General features: G+C 41.3%; 1 protein-coding gene across 1 annotated transcript in view; it reads right to left on the minus strand.

Moving 5' to 3' along the window:
* Positions 1–14938: 14938 nt before the first annotated feature.
* The window catches only part of ANAPC10 (anaphase promoting complex subunit 10), a 225149-nt gene continuing 219075 nt past the window's right edge, over positions 14939–21012 (minus strand). Inside the window, exon 5 of the mRNA XM_081232972.1 lies at positions 14939–15129. Coding sequence (XP_081089098.1) covers positions 15106–15129 — 24 coding nt within the window. The 3' untranslated portion in view covers positions 14939–15105. The remainder of the gene's footprint in view (positions 15130–21012) is intronic.

The raw sequence follows: 21012 nt of genomic DNA on the forward strand, positions 1-21012 counted from the left end.
CCTGTTGATTCCCCTACAATATTCAATTTCAAAAAAAGATACATATCAATGTACTATACTGACTGCAAGTGGGAGGGGAGATAGGGAAGTCTGATCACCAGAGTCTGAGAAAAAACAAAAACAAAATAAACCTAGCCCTACATTTCTATAATGGGAGACAAATCAAAGAATGAAGATGGAGGGAGGAAGGGAGAGAGGAGGGACAAATCGAGAGGTTTCCTTCATACACATTCTCTCTTTTCATTACACAATAAAACCTAACATTAGGACCAGGAGACACTGATGTGTCATGGATAGTGTTGAGAACACAACAATCCACCAATCCATTGATAAGTAATTACTGAAGACTTGTCCAGGCCCTGTTGGGAACACAGGTAGAGCTCAGAATGTCTGTGTCTTTCAAACGAGAACTAAATAGCATGGGAGAAATGTCAGCTTAAAAGGAAGAACGGGTAGGGGAGACTTCCTACTGCTGCTGTGTAGTTACTACTACATCCCTTAGAAAGTGGGTGGGTCAAAGGGGAAAGACCATTTCACAAAGGACGTGTTTTAGTTTCACAAAAGGGTTGAGTTGAAGCATCCATTTATCCTGACATTTGGGCATTCATTCAACTTTCAGCTAAACAATGAATGCACACCCACTTTGGGCTAGTGGTACAAGAATAACCAAACCCTGTAGAGAAGAGGATGCGTGGGCTGTGGCAGTATGAGCAGACACTCATGATTGGGGTTGTGGATGTATGGTCTCTAGATGTCACTGAATTTTGGTTTCCAATGGACGCGGAAGCTTATTATTTGGATTAATGATCATGCATGAAGGGAGCTGTGGCCTGTGGAGAGAAAGCCTTGGAACCAAGGCAGCTGGAGTAATGGGTATGGATTGGGGTTAGCTAGTGGCCTTAAGTCACCCCAGGACTTTCCAATGCACTTAACATAAAACCCAAATTCCTTATCAGTGCCTCCAAGACCTTGTATAACTGTCTCCTGCCTACATTTCCAACCTCATTCCTCACTTTGTTTCCAATACTCCAGCCCATCTGGCCTCCGTGACCATGACCAGACCTTTCCCCCATTCAGGTCTTGGTGTTTTCTTCTGTCTGTGTTGCCCTCTTCCAAACTCTTCACATCTTCCTCCTGAGATGGAATTTCTGTGCCCCTCCCCACCCTGTTTAAAGTAGCTCTTGTTCCCAGTCACTCTCTATGCCATCAACCTGTTCATTTCCTTCTTAACTTCTGTTTATCAATGACTAGGCAACAAATCACTCCAAAGCTTAGTGGTATAAAGCAAAAGCAATCATTTTATTATATCTCTAAGTTTCTTTAGGACAGGAAATGAGGAAAGGCTTAGCTGTGTGATTTCTGCTCAGAGGCTCTTGTACAGTTGCAATCAGGAGGTGACTGGAGCTTCCCCAGCAGGCCTGGCTAAACATCACTCTTCTTCCTGTATTCCTCGTGGTCTCTCCACAGAGGCTAGTTTTAGCTTTTTCACAGCATATTGGCCCCAGGGTTGTCCAACTGCTTACATGGTGGCTGGAAATTTGGTTTCCATTGGAAATCAAAATGGAGTGACCTCAAGAGACAGTACATCCACAACCAAAGTCACCAATTTCTGCTCATACTGTCATGGCCCACGTCTCCTTATCTCAGAGATTTGTACCCTATGATTCTCTCCCACCCCGTGAGATTCTCTGCTGGGTTTCCTGAACCCTCTCAACCTTGCATTCTACTTTTTTATCTTCACATTTATTTCCCCTACAAGGAGGTACATTTTCGTATTTCCCCATAGGCCCTACCACTGAGTATATACTTCTCGAGTGAATGACTTGCTAGAACAAACCCATGAAATATGCACCAAATGTTTAGCCCAATCTGCCCATTTAGTAAACTGTAATCTGCCAACTGTGTCCTTCACTGGATAGTTTGATGGGTACTTCTGCCTGAAGTCCTTTGTGCCCAGGACCTTCAATTTATCTGCCCTGATTTCTGAGGTTTGTGAAGTTTGTTTTTTCAAACAGCATTTGAAATTATGAAGACATTCCTGTCATTTCAGCTCTGTGAGCAAAGAAGGGAGGTGGGGGTTGGAGGGGATGAGTTGGGGGCAGGGTGGACCGGGTGGTCGACTGGCTCTTATCATAACTGTTTAGTTTCATTTACATTTCTCTCTGGGTTGCTCAGGTCCGGGGCAGTGTTATTTGATGTTGAACACCTGTCTTCACACAGGGAGAGCTGCGGCTAGACCTGCCAAGAGAGGCATTGACATTTCTTCTCTATAGAATTGTGCGACAGAGCTAAAAGGTGAACACCCATGAGCTCCCATCTGGTTCAGGGGAGTCTGGCTCAAAAGGAGTCACCCCATTGATGATTTCAGAAGTACAGAGTCTCTCCTTGGGCTTTGGTGCTTGCAGCAAAAGCAAGCTTGTCTGTGTACTGAAGCCATTAGAATTTGTTCATTGGCCATTTTTATAGGTCCCAATTAATTCTTTAATGTAACATGAGTGCGAGATGAGTTTTCTTTCTATTGTGCTAAGCTGATTCTCCTAAAGTCCTTGGTCATGTTCAAGCAGAGCTGTATTCAAATGGAAAGTTATGTGGCTCATAGAGATTTGTGTCCTGAGAATGCAGAACAATTCACAGGTTACTGGCTAGTAACAAATATATATGGGGAGCTTGAGAGTGGTGCTTCTCAAACTTTCATGTCCATACTAATTACCTGGACATCTTATAAAATGCAGATTCAGATACAATAGGTCTGGAATGGGGCCTGAGACTCTGCATTTCTAACAAGCTTCTATGTGATGTTGACACCCTGGTCCAAGACCATACATAGTGTAGTAAGAGTCTAGTTTAGACTCCAGATTCTATAGCTCATGCCCAAAGCATGGTCCCCAGACCAGCGGCACCCAGCATCACCTGGGAACTTTTGAAAAATGCAAATTCTCAGCTCTCACCCCAGACCTACTAGATCAGAAATTTCTGCAGTCATGCTCAGCACTAAACGTCTTAATTTCCTCCAGGAAATTCAGATGCATCCTGAAGTCTGAGAAGGAAGGCACTCTCAAGTTTCACTTAGGTGAACTAAAGAATTTTAGCCACTGTCTCCAAAACTAGATCTAACAATCAGCAAGTCTAGAATCAATAAGTTTGGTGTATTTAACACAAATCTAGACTTTAGCACTTAAATTCATTTCAAAAATGTTTCACTCTTATCATCAAGTTGCAACTGCCATATAAAAATCCTCAGCCTTTTTTCACATTTAAAAAGATTAATCCTTTCAACCTTCATTTAAAGATCTTCTGTTTCAATAATATGATCTTTGGCCAAGTTCAAAACCCTGAAAGTCAAGCTCTTAATACCCTGGTATGGACACCAGGCCAGGAGCACCGGAGTTCCTGAAGTCTAGGCACGTCTTTTTTTTTTTTTGCATACGCGGGCCTCTCACTGTTGTGGCCTCTCCTGTTGCAAGAGCACAGCCTCCGGACGCGCAGGCTCAGCGGCCATGGCTCACGGGCCCAGCCGCTCCGCGGCACGTGGGATCTTCCTGGAGGGGCACAAACCCGTGTCCCCTGCATCGGCAGGCGGACTCTCAACCACTGCGCCACCAGGGAAGCCCTAAGCACGTCTTTGAACATTTCCAGTGGCCTTGGGGTTATCCCTAAAGTGAGGAGGATGGATGGCTCGGTAATATGTCAGACTGGAAAAGAGTGGACTCAAGATTCATTTCTTCTATGTGAACGCAGTCAGCCAAATGGAGGACCTCCTGAAATGATTGGCGGTAGGAATTAGACTACCTTCCCAGAAGAGGCTGGAAAAACATCTATGACCTCAGACCTTGAGGCAAAATTTCCAGGGCTGCCAGGACTCTGTTAACTGTCTATCACCTCTGAAAGGGCCAAAGGGCAGGCAGGCTGCCCCTCAGGTCACCAGAGAAGGTAGAACCTGGAGCCTGTCCAGGCCACAAAGCACTGCCCGGGATGCCTGTGAATCAGGCCTAGAGCCTTCGTTACCTGCTCTGGTTTCAACTTTCACAACTGGGACCACTTTGCAATTTCAGTTTTAAGAGTAATCTTGGGGAGAAATACATAAAGCCCAGACTAATACCTTCTCGACTGTAACTATGCTAGTACAAGAATGTACAGCAATTGAAGAAAGCTGACTAATAATATGTTGGCCTCCTATAGCTCTTTTCATCTGAAGACCTCAAAGCACTACCCACATGACCTCACTAATCCTTAAAATAACGTCTGAGAAATATATGGGAAATATTATTGTCTCCATTTCTCAGGCGGAAAAAAGAGGGCATCAGTGAGTTACCCAGGTCTCACTCTGAGCTCATAACTAGGCTCAAGACTGAGAGCCAGTAGAGAGATTTGGGGCATTGAGGGGTCCAGGAAGAAAGGGGGTGGAATATGGCAATCCAGAGAGAAAACAACTTTGGTTGTAAAGTAAGCAACATGAATCATAGAACCAATAAATGTACTAGGAAACAGAAAGGGGGGTGGCTTGGGGAATTTTATGTTGTCATTGTTTTGTTTCACAATACATACTTTTCTATCTCCATGCTTTGCTTGAGTCTTTCCTCGGGTCAATGTAGGTTTGGGAGGGGCAGTGCTGAAGGGAGGTCGTTGCTCTATCTCTCTCCACATTACTCAAGTTCATCTTCTGAAGCTCTGCCCAAAGGTCAGTGGCTAAGCTTCCACTTAAGACGCTGATCCTTAGTTTCCTGATTGTTCCCTTGACTCCAACTTCTTTTTCCCAATACTGTTTTTGTAATCCACATTTTATTTATGCAACAATTGCAAAAATTTCCCAAAGGGGTCATTGAGAATATTATCAAAGTATCTCAGATTTCCTGAACCGTTAAGTGAATATTTAAAACTTTTTTAGAATGGCACAACTGCTTTTTTTCTTTCTTTCTTCCTTCCTTTCTTTCTTCCTTCTTTTCCCTCTTTCTTTCCTTTTCTTTCTTTCTCTCTCTCTCTCTTTCTTTCTCTTTCTCCCCCTCCTCTCTCTCTCTCTCTCTCTCTCTCTCTCTCTCTCTCTCTCTCTCTCTTTCTTTCTTTTTTCCTATTTTAAAATGTCAAAGTCTTCCTGACATGCTTTGGCCATGGAAATGGAAGATATTTTCTCATTAGGTTAATTAATGGCTCTGCTTGGGTGGCATAATTTGGTGTAAGTTTCCTTTTAGAATTCTGTCATAACTAAAAAGGATCTTATTTTTGTTATGTTTTGTGGTGTCTTTAAATTTTTATGACTTCTACTTTGTTTAGTCTGTGTGTAATCCTTCTTTTGAAACCTAATGTCCTAGAAAATTTACAGTTTTCTCTCAAAACTGGCACTTTTTACATTTTACGGTGATTCCTGTTTCTTTGGTTCTCACTAGAACTTCATTTAAGTCCTTAAGGTGTAATTCGCAGCTCAGGGAATTTATGATTACGTCGTCAAAGTAAACTCCCCAAGTGCAATATATTAAACCTGACAAGACGCTGTTCATTAATCTTTGAAATATAGCCAGGGGTGATGTAGTGAAGTGAGGCTTCCAACTCAGAGCTGCTGAAGAACTCGGAGCTGCCCCCCAACATGGGAGGATTCCTTCCTCCTCACTGCCAAGGCTGCCTGGGTGGGGACCGAGAGGGCCAAATGCGCTTCCTTTGCCAACTGTGGTGTTCCCTGTCTCTGCTGGTGTTCCTTCAGCTCTGCAGCTTCTTACCTTCTCATGCATTTGTTCATTCAACAAGTATTTATTAAGAGCTTACTTTGGGTCAGGCACCAGATGGACCTGGAAAGCCTGTAGTAACCAAAACAGAAACAATCCCTTGCTTCATGGGGCTTATAGTTTGAGGTTCTAGCCATAAGCAAAGGTCTCAAGACTCCTTTACTCAATGCCACCAAAGCCATGTGAAACAAACTACATTTTCTGAACAGGCAGCATTTCTTCTCAGCCCCAGGTGTAGTTTTAATGCTAAATAACTCCCGGTATCTGCCAGTGAGATTGCAGTCCAGCCTGATGAGTGCTCTGATAGAGGTTTGCAAGTGGCACTATCAAGGAAGAACAACCAAAGCCACCTTGGGATCAATCAGTGCTTGGTCAGAAAAGCAGAGTCTACATAGACATAGAGGACAGGCTTGTGGTTGCCAAGAGGGAGAGGGGTGAGGGAGAGATGGAGTGGGAGTTTGAGATTAGCAGGTGCAAACTATATACGGAATGGATAAACCACAGGGGCCTATTGTACAGCACAGGGAACTATATTTAATAGCCTGTGATAAACCATAATGGAAAAGAATACGAAAAAGAATGTATATATGTATGTATAACTGAATCACTTTGCTGTACAGCAGAAATTAACACAACATTGTAAATCAACTCTACTTCAATAAAATTAATTTTTTTTTTAAAAAAAAGCAGAGTCTAGCTAATCACTGAACAACAGCACCTCCAGAACAATGGGGGAAATCCGAATAAAAGGCAATACCTCTTAAACACATTGTGGGTCTTCCCCAGACCCTTCTGTTTGTCTCTATAAAACATGGAGGGCTAAATGCCTTGTGGGATTCTGGATTGGATTCTGAAACAGAAATAGGACATGAGTGGAAAAACAGGTGGAATCTATAGGGTCTGGAATTTAGTTAATATTAATATCCCAATATTGATTTCTTAGTTTTGTCTAACATACCATGGCAATGTAGACATTAACACTAGGGAAACAGGGTGAGGGATATTTAGGAAATCTCTGTGTTTTCTAAATATTTAGAAATCTTTTCTATAATTCTAAAACTACTCCGAAATAAAAAGTTTACTTGAAAAATGTTTGCTTATGAAACAGAATCCTTAAAATGAACAAAAAAAAGCTACTTTTGAAAAAAAAAAAAACATAGTAGGTGCGGGAAAAAAAGATACAGCTCCCAATGACAAGCTACAAATTTTTCTTGAAACTAAGGAGAAATAAATCTAGAAACGCCCAACTCAGAAACTGGTATTCTACTAAAGACAATATTCTCATTGGATTTTCTCTTCTTTCTCTCATGCTACAGTGAGTGTGCTCTCACTGGTTTTAAGATCTCCTTTGAAGGCGTATGTGAAAAGGACAAGTGTGCAGAAGAAGAATCATATGTCCCAAGTTAAGGAGGCAAGATTCCTATCATTTTAAGTTTAAACCCTCTGAATTTATAACACTCATTCTTTCAATCATTACCACCTTCCCTAATTCACACACACACACACACTCCAGATCATTGCTGAAAACAGCTAACGTGTCCTTTCCTTTCCTTGTCTGCATGCTCGCTCTTCATTTTCCTGTATTTGCCTGGCTGTATAGAAACTTCCTTTTAAGTAACACAACAAGGATTCATATGTGCAGACTGAAGATCTTTCTGACTTAGAATTACATTCAGGAAGAGTTGGCTTAAAGGGCAAAGACGGGGGGAGGGTAAATTAGGAGTTTGGGATCAACATATACACACTACTACATATAAAACAGATAACCAACAAGGACCTACTGTATAGCACAGGGAACTCTACTCAATATTTTGTAATTACTTATAGGGGAAAAGAATCTGAGAAAGAATAGTTAAATATCTCTATATGTATGACTGAATCACTGTGCTATACACCTGAAACTAACACAATATTGTAAATCAACTACACTTCAATAAAAAAATTGAACAAAAAAAGAACTGTATTAAGATACTTTAAAAAAAGAGCTGGCTTATGGCATCCAATAAGGGATTCTTGCTTTTGTTAGACTTGCGACGCTGTGAGGTCATTACCCAATATGTACAGGACACACTCCCATTTACATTTTTTTCAGGGAGAATTTTTCATTTCAGAATAGAAATGGTGGTGATGAAAGCTCTAATTTTTTTTTTTTTTTTTTAGCTAGCTGCATGCTTAAAAAGATCATGGTTTTGTAAACCACGTGTAAACCTTTGGACAGACTGCTGGCTGCAGTAAGGGACTTCCTCAAAGAGCAGAGGGAGCCTTGGAACATTCAAATGGTGCCTTGTTTAAGATGAAATTTTCTCCCCACCCAGAGAAATGGCTCGTAGAATTAGAATATTAGTGCTGGGAGGATTCCTAGACATCATCTACTATAATTTTATCATATTAAAGATGAGAAAAACAGGCCCGGGGACTCGTGCCTTATCCAAGGCTTTAATGTCTCAGCTGAGCAAAAACCATACACCGGATGCCAGGTCCACCGTTTCCTCCTCTGTGCTTCGCTGGCTCATCATCCTGGGGCCCAAGCTCTCAGGGTTTTACTACGAATCTTCAAAACTTTTGCTTTGTGTTCCATACTTTCTTTGTTTAAATGAAATAACGTGTGCAAAAAGTCATCTGTAAGCTGGGGCGTGCCACACATGTGTCATTTGTAATTGATGCTTTTCTTATTGTCATTATTAGCTACAACGGGCTACGAGATAGACTGGACACATGCACATTCTACAAATTAGGTGCTGGAAAGAAAGGCAGTTTCTACCTGCTGACGATCGGCTTCTGCTCCATCCCTTCTGTTGCCCCTGCTTTCCCATGGGGTCCCATTCTCTTTAAGAATCCGCTTTTTAAAATTCCTTTCCTCCTTTCGCATTTTCATTCTCTCTTTTTTTTAATATATATAAGCCCACAAGGAGGACTCACCGGAGAACAGAGCCCAGGTTTCTAGAAAGGCTCTGCAAATAGGAAGTAAAGCCACATCACACCATTCATCTGCCAAAAGTAATAAACCCAGCCAGCCTCAGCGCCCTCTAGACTTCGTCAGCAACTAAGGAAAGGAAAAAAAAAATGCCAGGCAAAGAATGCCAGGCAAATCAAACCATGGGAAAAATAACACCTTCAAACTCAGGGCAAAATGCTCCTTTCCAATCCTCGCTGTGGATGCTGTATCCGGTATGCTTGGCAGGGTGTGCCGCTCTTGGAACAAGATGCAGAACACAGGTTAGGGAGAAGATTTTGGCCAGAGAGACTGGTTGTTAATTTTTAATTCATGGTTGTAAAGCCTGAGAAATCTCACTATGATTTAGTTTCATTCAACAATCAAAACAAATCCGTATAAGATGGTTCCTTACACAGCTTTAAGAAACACTCCTCTGATTTCCCACAAATCATATAAATTCATTGCTCTTCAAATCAGTGAGTGTGCTGATCATTAATGAGTAGAATAAATGATAAACTCAAGGTTCAACATTCCAATATTTGCCCCAAACCAAAACTGCTGTGGGGATTCCAACCTGGAAAGGCCATTCTTTTTTTTTTTTTTTTTTTTTTTTTTTTGCGGTATGTGGGCCTCTCACTGTTGTGGCCTCTCCCGTTGCGGAGCACAGGCTCCGGACGCACAGGCCCAGCGGCCATGGCTCACGGGCCCTGCCGCTCCGCGGCATGTGGGATCTTCCCAGACCGGGGCACGAACCCGTGTCCCCTGCATCGGCAGGCGGACTCTCAACCACTGCGCCACCAGGGAAGCCCATGGAAAGGCCATTCTTGATTCTTTCCTTTTTTCCAACTTGAATCCACCTGCCTTTTCTCTTTCAAATCACTTAGAAGATCATTTGAAGGCGAGTAAAAAAGTTCACCTTTTTTTTTTTTTTTTTTTTTTGCGGTACACAGGCCTCTCACTGCTGTGGCCTCTCCCGTTGCGGAGCACAGGCTCTGGACGCGCAGGCTCAGCGGCCATGGCTCACGGGCCCATCCCCTCCGCGGTAATTGGGATCCTTCCCGGACCGGGGCACGAACCCGCGTCCCCTGCATCGGCAGGCAGACTCTCAACCACTGCGCCACCAGGGAAGGGAAGCCCCCACTTTCTTAATATCGGCTTGCTTCTTTCCAGTTGACCAAGGGCAGCAACTGAGAGAAAAAAACAGTTATGATGAAGCCCGGAAATATAAGGCTTTGGATTAAAAATCCAATAATCTGGATTTTAATCCTTTCTCTGCCGTGAACTCACTGTGTGGCATCTCTAGGTTCCCAAATCCCTTCTGGGTCCATCGACATTCTGTTTTCATAACAGGGATAATTTCTTCCAGCTCTAATATTCTTATTTTATGATCCCTGAAATTAGATTTCTATCACACAGGCAAAAATATCTTCATAAATGGCTGACACATGGGTGGAGAAAAGCCATGATTATATCTCTAGAGATGGGTTTGATGAGGAAAACCAAAGTTCTAAGAACAGGGGGAAAAAGTCTTCCTGATTAGGACACTTCTGTTTCTATCCATTTCCCATTCACCAAACACTGTCTTTAACTGTTGCTTTCTGTACTCAGCATTTCTTCCAGGAGAGAGTGAAAAGAGCAGAAAACTCAGGTGCAACCAGGGAAGTTTGTTCTACAGTGATTAAAAAATCAGCCAAGGAGATAACCTTTTGGAGTCATTGCTTCACAGTTACTCCTTGTTTTAAAACAGGCTCTATCACGAATTGTTAGAGGAGGGAGCTAGCATGCACTGAGGCACCCTCTGTGTCAGAATGAGTGCTCCGTGGGTAACGTTCATGGACTCATCTATCACAGCACTTAAAGAGAGACAGTGGGGTATACCCCATCTTATAGAGGTAGGAAACTAACGCACAAAGTATAACGACTTGTCCAAAGTCATTTATATGTAATAGATGCTGGAACAGAAATTTAAACCAAATGTGTCTAATTATCAAACCTTTCTTCTACAACATATGAGCTTGTTTACACAGTGCTTTGCCACTTAGAAAAGATTAGCTTACAAGGACCTACTGTACAGCACAGGGAACTATATTCAATATCTTATAATAATCTATAATAGAAAAGAACCTGAAAAAGAATATATATATGCACACATATATATAAAACTGAATCGTTTTGCTGTAAACCTGAAACATTGTAAATCAACTATATTTCAATCTTTTTTAATTTGAAAATTAAAATTTTTTTTAATTTTACAAGAAAAATTTAAAAAAAGATTAGTCTATTAGTGGTACCTAAGTTAAGTTTCCTTTCTTAAGACAAACTGCAGACTGAGTCATGTCATTATAATGCTTTACTTAAACCATCAGGCACCACTTCTGGGATTCCAGGAGTACTAACATAAATTCAAAATAAAAGAGAAAAGAGTATTTCATATTTTACAAGCACAAAAACCAATGGGTGATGGATCGCCCTTGTGAAAGGTCCAACAGATGTTTCCAAAGCCACCCAAGGGATTACCCAGCAGACTGAGAAGACTTTACACTGGCCGTTCTTTCAAGTATTTCCCTACCTCACCCTGGATTCAACCCGGAGAGTTTCAAGGGGTAAAAGTAGCAGGAAACAGCAGCATGGGGGGTAAAAGTAGCAGGAAACAGCAGCATGGCCGGCTGGGTAGTAGGTCAAAGGCATGCCTTGTAGCATGGAGGGGCCACCCGAGTGAAAACCAAAGAACCACCCCTGAGAGCTTTGTTTTCAGTTGTGAGAGGCATTTTGAAGTTCACTGGTTGGGATTAAACTCCCCAAGCATCCTTCATCCCATCCCCCCTCTATTTGTTTACTTCTCACCACCTCCCATACCTGACAAAACCCAAGGCTGTTAGGGGGACCTGGCAGGAGGAGCTTCCAGGTGTCCTGCCCCGAGGGATTAGAAGAGCTCAGGTTTCAACTCGGGACTGTCCCACCCATTTTCCCCTCAGTACTGCACCCATCACTCACCCTGACAGGCACATCTCAGACCTTTGGCTGTCTTCACAGGAGGAGTTTATAAATAAGGGCACCTGTCTGTGAAAGCCAGACATTCATAGGCAGAGCAAGGAGACAATAGATTACATGTTTGGGGAGTTTCTGTGCCTGAACTTTCCCAACAGCTGGATCTGCACTACAGAGGCTTTTGTGAGGTTTTGTGTTACAGGAGAAAGAGAGAAACAGGTTCCTTATCTTAGTATTAGAAACACATCTGCAAACCTGTCACATTCTCCAGCAAGTGAACCAAAGGTAAACATTTCATAGTACTTGGAACTTTACTCCTTCTCTGTTAAGGAAGGTTAAAACATGTTGGTTAAATGAAAAGTTTGGCTGAAACTAGATTCTTCGCCAAACACCAAAGGAGGTTGCAATTTCAAGAATTTTTCTCCTTGGATTTAATCATGAATATTAAGTATTGGTACCCAAGTGCTAGAGTAGCACACTAAAGACCACCCATCAACTTAATTCCAAAGGCTTATTGCATGTAACTCAAGCTCCAGTTATCTGAGAGTAAGTGATGTTATTCGCAACTGCCCATAACAAAAGCCAAAGGTCAAATTATAGCAATTTGACCTTTTCATTTTTCACTGGTTTATTTTTCAGATAGCTGGGAAAATATTTTCCACTTCTATTTGATGACATGATTTCTAAAGCATGTTGACTAGCTTAATTAGCCAGGATCACCCCAAATGCCACTTACAATGAATCATGGGCCCAAAAGGCCCTTATTCAGTGTTAAAATTAAAGCAAAACATAATTTGAACCCAATATTCCACAAGGTTCTAATTCATATAAGCAATGGACTTTCTCTTACAACTGTAGTGTTTGCTACATCCTAGTATCATTCCTTTCATTTCCTTTCATGCATTTTCATTCTATTCAGGCTCCAACACCCCAACTTTCTTCCACCAGTCCCAGCACTGCATCCTCCTCCCTTGCCATTTTAGATGGCAATGAAAGATTCTATCCTTTGTCATTTCAAAGTCCAAAGTGCATTCCTCTTTCTTCCCCAAAACAGGAAACCACAGATGGTTCAGTCGATGATCTGTGACTAAATCATTCCGCAATTGAGACATGATGCCAAAAGAAAAACATTCTTAACGCATTGTTTGCCTGGAAAAATAAACTGCATAACAGGGAGAAATGTAGAGCAAGGTAATCATAGGAACCCAGAGGCATAATCCAGTTAAATCCCTTGACCTGCATCGGATGTTGACATTTCTAATTTCTCTGTTCCAAGAGAACTTTCTGGGACACATTTGCAGCAGTGCTTAAAAGTCCTGTCACTTAGGGCTTCCCTAGTGGTGCAGTGGTTGAGAATCCACCTGCCAATGCAGAGGACACAGGTTTGAGCCCTGGTCCAGGAAGATCCCACATGCCGCAGAGCAACAAAGCCCGTGCGCCACAACTACTGAAGCCTGCATGCTACAACTACTGAAGCTCGTGCCCCTAGAGCCCATGCTCTGCAATAAGAGAAGCCACCACAATCAGAAGCCCATGCACTGCAACGAAGAGCAGCCCCCGCTCGCCACAACTAGAGAAAGCCCACATGCAGCAGCGAAGACCCAACGCAGCCAAAAAGTAATTATTTATTTATTTTTTTAAAAAGTCCTACCACTACTTAGTGGAAGAATTAAATAAAACAGACCTCAGGTAACCTGCTAGATGGAGAGATCTTGGGAAAAAAATAACTCCTCTATCAATAAGTCTTCCCTTAAAAAAAAATCATACTATGTTAGCGTTAGACCTGATTTTAATAAAGTGTCAAGATGCACCAAAATGGGTCATTTTACTCCTCACTGTTCAAATGCATGACATTCAAGCTAAGAAAGACTTGAGTTCAAGCCCTCAGAACTATGGGCGAAATCCACAAAATAGCTTATGGTAATCGCTCTGTTAATCTGCTTTGGTTGACAGTTTTCAAAATGGATTCCACAGAACTAAGAAATAAACCAAATCCATTCCACCTTTCCCTGGTAGAGGGCACTCAACTAGGCACTTAATCCTGCAAAGGCTCAGCAGGAGGGCTCTTTATAAAAGGGATTTCTTTAGTTGGCTAAGGGAAAATATCCTGTCTGAATAAGCAGGTAGATCATTAGTGGCCGGACCCCCCAGATAGCCCCTAAGTTTCTGAGAAAACTTCCTGATGAGTCATGCTGAGAAGGAACACTCCAGAAAGGCTTGGAGCAAAGTACTATTCTCAAGTAAGATCTACAATGCATGCTTGGCCCCAGTGATAGCAAAGGATGTGTCATGACAGCAATCAGTTCCTCAGTGACTTGAAGGGGTAGGCTTGCCCTCTGCCTACTTGGCCGAGGAAACACGAGAGCTGTGATGCACAGGCTCAGAAATAGTGTGTGATTACAGCACACTACAGATAGATGTGTTTCTATGATGTAAGGCCACCAAACACACTTTCCACGTGCCAAGGCCTACTCTAGATTCTACTTTGTCTGTGATTAAATGGAAATGCTATTAGGAAAATGCCTACTAGTTCTTTCTAAACGTCCAGGGCTATTTGGAGGGAAGAAACATTTGCTTCTGGTAAGAAAATTATGACTCCAGACTTCATTAGTTTTATCTTCGATTCCATCTCCTCTCTCTGGGATAAATAATTTACTGGCCAACACTGGTAGATAAATGATCTACCAGTGAACACTTGTGAGGTTTAAATTAATATGTATAAAACACTTTGAAAGGAGTTATGAAAGACAATCCTACCACTCAATATTCAAGAATTATGTTCTGTGCCTTTATCCAAGCTTTCCATTATTTGTTCAGTTTTTGTGGGGTTTTTTGGTTGTTGTTGTTTTTTTGGGTTTTTTTGCTGCATTGAGTCTTTGTTGCTGCATGCAGGCTTTCTCCAGTTGTGGTGAGCAGGGGCTACTCTTCATTGCGGTGTGCTTCTCATTGTGGTGGCTTCTCTTTGTTGCGGAGCACAGGCTCTAAGCACGTGGGCTCAGTAGTTGTGGCTCACGGGCTCTAGAGCACAAGCTCAGTAGTTGTGGTGCACAGGCATTGTTGCTCCATGGCATGTGGAATCTTCCCAGACCAGGGCTCGAACCCATGTCCCCTGCATTGGCAGGTGGATTCTTAATCACTGCACCACCAGGGAAGTCCCTTGTTCAGTTTTTTAAACAAACACCATTGTTTGCAGGTCCAGATTTGATTTCACAAAGAATTTATTTCATAATTTAAACTGAAGTGCTTTTCATAATTTAATTATTAGTATTGCTACATTCAGGAAGGGTTTTTCCATCGCTCTTATGGAAAAGGTTTTTTTTTTTCAGTTTTAAAAACAAGAGAACTTTTTAAACTGGTTTAAAATAAAAGGACTACAGTATTTTCCTAAGAACATGAAATATTTTCGTAATAAAGAGTCATTATTGTTCTATCATTTTATCAGTCATTTGTAATGATTTTCATAGCCACTCAGATGGTTACATGGTCTTCTTTCTGAAAGAAATAAATGAGAAACCATAAATGAACCTGAGACCTGCCATACAAGAAATACTAAAGAGTATACTAAAATGAAATTAAAAGACAAAAGCAGTGGCAAATCTATATGAGAAAAATAAGTGCCAGCAAAGGTAGCGACATAGGTAAAAATAAAAGACCGAATAAATAAGATTTTGTTTATAACTCATATTTTTCCTCCTATCTGATTCAAAAGACAACTGCACCTAATAACAGCACACTAAAATACATGACACAACAACTGTCAAGATTGAAGGGAGATAGACAGTTCAACAGCAGTTGGGGATTTCATACTCCACTTACAATAAGAGATAGGACAACTAGACAAAACGTCAGCAAGTAAATCAAAGACTGGAATAGCATTATAAGCCAACTACACCTAACAGAGATCTATAGAACACTCCACGCAACAACAGGACAATGCACATTCTCCTCAATTGTACATGAAACATTCTCCAGGTGAGACCATATGTTAGGACATAAAATAAGTATCAATAAATTTAAAGGGATTGAAATCATACAAAGTATGTTCTCTGACCAAAACAGAATGAAATGAGAAATCAATAACAGAAGAAAATTGGAAAAATTCACAAGTATGTGAAAATCAAACAACACTTTCTTAAAAAAAACAATGTTTCAAGGAAGAAATCATGGGGAAATTAGAAAATGCTTTGAGATGAATGAATACAGCATACCCAAACTTATGGAAGTAGTTAAAGCAGTTGTTAGAGGGAAATTTATAGCTATAAGTGCCTATATTAAGAAAAAAGAAAGGTCTCAGATCAATAACCCATCCTTCCACCTTTAGAGGAACAAACTAAATGCAAAGAAAGTTTTCCTTTTTTTTTTTTTTTTTGCGGTACGCGGGCCTCTCACTGCTGTGGCCTCTCCCGTTGCGGAGCACAGGCTCCGGACGCGCGGGCTCAGCAGCCATGGCCCACGGGCCCAGCCGCTCTACGGCACGCGGGATCCTCCCGGACCGGGGCACGAACCCATGCCCCCTGCATTGGCAGGCGGACTCTCAACCACTGCGCCACCAGGGAAACCCGGAAGTTTTCCTTTTGATGAAACTAACAAGCTGATCCTAAAATTCATATGGAATTGCAAGAAACTCAAAATAGCCAAAATAATCTTTCAAAAGAACAAAGTTGGAGGATTTATGCTTCCCAATTTCAAATTTACTATAAAGTTACAGTAATCAAGACTTTGTGGTGCTTGCATAAAGATAGACATAGATCAGTCATCTGGAATTGAGAGTCCAAAAATATACCCATACATCTATGGTCAGTTGATTTAGAAAAGGGTGCTAAGACCATTCAATGAGGAAAAGAATAGTCTTTTCAACAAATGGTATACAGAACACAATGAATTCTTACAATTAAACAATAAAAAGACAAATAACCCCATTAAAAATTTAACAAAGTATTTGAATAGATATTTCTCCAAAGAAAATATATAAATGGCCAATAAGCACATGAAAAGATGTGCAACATCATTACTCATTAGAGAAATGCAAATAAAAACCACACGATATCACTTTACAACCACTAGGATGACTATAACAAAAGACTGATAATAGCAAATATTGATGAGGATGTGGAGTATTAAAACCTTCAAACATTGCTAGTGGGTGTTTAAAGTGATGCAGCCTCTGTGGAATACAGTAAGTCCCCTACATACGAACCTTCAAGTTTCGAACCTTCAAAAATGCGAACGTGGGTTCACATGTCCAATCACGTGAGTTAGCTCACGTCTGGAGTACATTGTCACATGCGTATACCCTCTAAAAGTGGCTGTGCTTTTGTGTACTTTGCCATACAGTACTGTATAGAGTACAGTGGTACAGTATTTTTATTTCAAGCCCAGGATGTCTGGAAGCAAGTGCAAAAGCAGCAGTGACGTAGCTGGTACTGCTATACTTTTCAAGGTACTGTACTGTAAAATTAAAAATGTTTTCTTTATTTTTTGCCTTTGTTTTTTATGTATTATTTGTGTGAAAAGAATTATAAACCTATTACAGTACAGTACTATATAGCTGATTGTGTTAGTTGGGTACCTAGGCTAACTCTGTTGGACTTACAAACCAATTGGACTTAAGGATGTGCTCTCAGAACCAAACTCGATTGTATGTAGGGGACTTACTGTATAGTTTGGCACTTCCTCAAAATGTTAAACAAGGACTTAACACGTGACCCAGCAATTTTACTCTTAGATATATGGCTTCAAGAGTGACACCTCTAAGGTCTGTTCTGTACCCTCTTCCCAGGTCTCTCTTGTGGGAATGAGCCCCAGTTAGTTGCCTACAATGGTAGCTTGCTTCCTAACACAAGTTTTCTGTTTCACTTCTCTACTCCTCTACTATTTATCCAGAAAAACACATCAAGCTGTATATAGGTGTATTAGTCTGCTAGGGCTGCCATAACAAACTACCACCGACTAGGTGGCTTAAACAACAAAAATGTATTAGCTCACAGTTCTGAAGGTTAGAAGTCTGAGATCAAAGTGTTGGCAGCATTGGTTTTTCTCTGAGGCCTTGTTCCTTGGCTTGCAGATGGCCATCTCTCTGTACCTCTTCACATTATCTTCCCTCTGTGTCCTAATCTTCTCTTCTTAAAAGGACACCAGTCATGTTGTATTAGGGCCCACCTTAATGGCCTCATTTTAAATTAATTACTTCTTTAAATGTCCTACTCCAAACACAAACACATTCTGAGATACTGGGAGTTACGAATTTGGGGTGTAGGGATTCAACCCATAATAGTAGGTGTCTGTGTACTGTGTCATTTTTTGTCTTTAGAGGCAAAATGCTTTCCAAATAGTAGACTTCCCCACCTTCCTCTCCTCCACAGATTAGCATAATAGGGACTACAGAATAGCATCCTTTCTTTAAAATTTAAGGCTCGGCATTGTAGAGTGGGCTAAGCTTCCTCTCCCAAAAGAACTAAAGGAAAGAGATTGCTAACAAAGGAGAATGAAAATACCACAATAGGAAGAAATCTGTGAGCTTCCTGAGAAACATGACCATGTTCTTGACAAAGAGTCCTACCACAGTCCTAACAGAGAAGGGAATTATGTCCTAGTTTTGAGTCTCCATGAGAAACACCAGCTAGCAGCTCTGGTGGTCCTCACCTCATCGTCCCTGGAGATTTGATATGACAGACTCACTTTGTATATGAAGATTGCATTACACACTCGTTCCTCTGTGACTTAAATGAGGACACTGAGGTCCAGTGAATAATGCTGGGCTCTCTTCATTCTTCAGATGGACAGGGAGAACGTGATTGGCTCTGTATGATGGGAAACTGTGATGATAGAGTGATTTATGAACAGCAGGGCGGATGTGGTTATTATTCATTGTTATGTTAAAAACACACAGAGAAATACACATATGCCACATCACGAGCCAGTGTCATCTGAGCTATTTGGTGATATTGTGATCCAGGACTCAAGAAAACATTTCATTGAGGAGATTGATGGAATGCAGTGATCAAAGAGGCAATGAAATTTGCTTATTTCTGCCTAACAGATGACCTGTTAGCTACAGAGACGATCTCCGCTCAACTCTGCACCTTTTGTGTTCTGCCATAACAGTGCCATCTTTCCTTACCACTGGAATTTATGGCTCTTCTGGGCTTCCTTCCTGTACATATTTCATAACTCAGAAAGCATGCTGAGATACAGATAGCGATTTCTTGGTCAGGAAGCCAAGACAAGTTTGTTTGCTTCCTGCTGCATGGCCACAGGGTCTTTTTTTTTTTTTAATAGAACTTTCTCTGCTCTCCTGATCTTTCCAGATCCATGGCAATCTGGGTCCTGTTTTCTCTTCCCCAGATGCACTTTCTTCAGTTGTTGCCTTTTTTCAATCAATTTCCAGATGTTGTTGCATATTCTTTTTATTTTCAGCACAGTTTGTCCTTCCCTGAACTTCTGCATAGTTCCCTTCTATACCACCTTTGCTCCCCTCCAGATGAATTCCAGAAACCTGCTGCAATTACACCAAATTTAGTTGGCTCTTCCATGCACCACCTGAGGGTGTCCCAGCCCTGAAGGTGAAAGGGATGATCGGTCTGCAGGTGAAGCCCCTTCTGAGTGAATTCCCAGCTGATAGCCAGATGCAGTTGAGGTCCGGGCCCACAATTGTGTAAAGGTCTCTATAGAGAGGAAGAATGTTCACTGGGGCCCTGCTGTCCAAACTGCGGTTTGTTTTAGAACTTCTTTTCTTTTTTTTTAATACTCTCTTTTTGCAAATATCAAACCAGTAAGCCAGAAATGTTTTTTAAATTATCGTTGAACAATATAAAAATTGTAACGAGGTCTTGCCTTTCTGTAATTGTTCTTGCATTTGGCACGATTTGGAAATAAGAGCTTCCACATAAATTAATTTTTTAGACAATTGAAACATGTCTTTAAGTCCCAAATCATTGCAAATCTTAACCATTTTTACATAAATCTTTCTAGACTGCATTACATTTTAGAGTGTGCTGATCAAAATCTAATGTTTCCCTAATGATTCATGGTCAAGGTTATGAATATCAGCAGCCATGCCCTAAGGTTTATGAGCTGTTAGTCTACTTTCCCTTACACCAAGGTTTCTCAAATTGGTGTTGTTGACATTGGACCGGATAATCCTTTGTTGTGGGAATATGGTCCATTCATTGTAGGACGTTTAGCAGCATCTCTGGCCTCTACCCTCTAGATGCCAGTAGCACACACTGTTTCCCCCAGTGGTGAAAACAAATAATGTCTTAAGGACAAAAAAATACACCATTATCAAATATTTTCAACATTGTTCTGGAGGCCCTAGTCAAGTGCAATAGGAAAGGAAAGGAAGGAAAAGGTATGAGGATTGGAAAAGAAGAAAAATACTCTACTTTTATTTGTAGAAAACATGACTATATACATGGAAAATCAAAAACAATCTGCAAACTATGAGAATAAGTGAATTTAAAGTGTCACTAGAAACAAAATCGATATACAAAAATTAATTGTATTGGGCTTCCCTGGTGGCGCAGTGGTTGAGAGTCCGCCTGCCGATGCAGGGGACATGGGTTCGTGCCCCGGTCCGGGAGGATTCCACGTGCCACGGAGCGGCTGGGCCCGTGGGCCATGGCCGCTGGGCCTGCGCGTCTGGAGCCTGTTCTCCGCAACGGGAGAGGCCACAGCAGTGAGAGGCCCGCGTACCACACACACACACACACAAAAATTAATTGTATTTTTAGGACACAACAAACAACTGGTAAGTGAAATTTTTGAAAATACTACATACAATTTTATTCAAAAATCAAATAACTAGAAATGAATCTATCAAAAGATGTGTATGGGGCTTCCCTGGTGGCGCAGTGGTTGAGTCTGCCTGCTGATGCAGGGGACACGGGTTCATGCCCCGGTCCGGGAAGATCCCACATGCCACAGAGCGGCTGGGCCCATGAGCCATGGGCGCTGAGCCTGTGCGTCCAGAGCCTGTGCTCCACAGTGGGAGAGGCCACAACAGTGAGAGGCCCACGTACCGCAAAAAAAAAAAAAAAAAAAGGTGTATGACCATTACACTGAAAACTACAAAATATTAAAGAGAAATTAAAGACCTAAATAAATTGAGAGACACAACATGTCAATAGACTGGAAGAATTCAAGATCATTAATATATTAATTCTCCCCAAATTTATCTATAGATTCAATGAAATCCAAAACCAAATCCCAGCAGGGATCTTTTTTTTTTTGAAATTGACAAATGAATCTAAAATCTATATGGAAATTTAAAGAACTTAGTAAAACAATCTTGAAGTAGAGCAAATTTGGAGGAATAATACTACCAGATTGTAAGACCTAGTATAAAGCTACAGTAATTAAGACAGTGTAACATTG

The sequence above is a fragment of the Mesoplodon bidens genome (assembly GCF_964165515.1).
Source record: "Mesoplodon bidens genome assembly, chromosome: 1".
NCBI lineage: Eukaryota > Metazoa > Chordata > Mammalia > Artiodactyla > Ziphiidae > Mesoplodon > Mesoplodon bidens.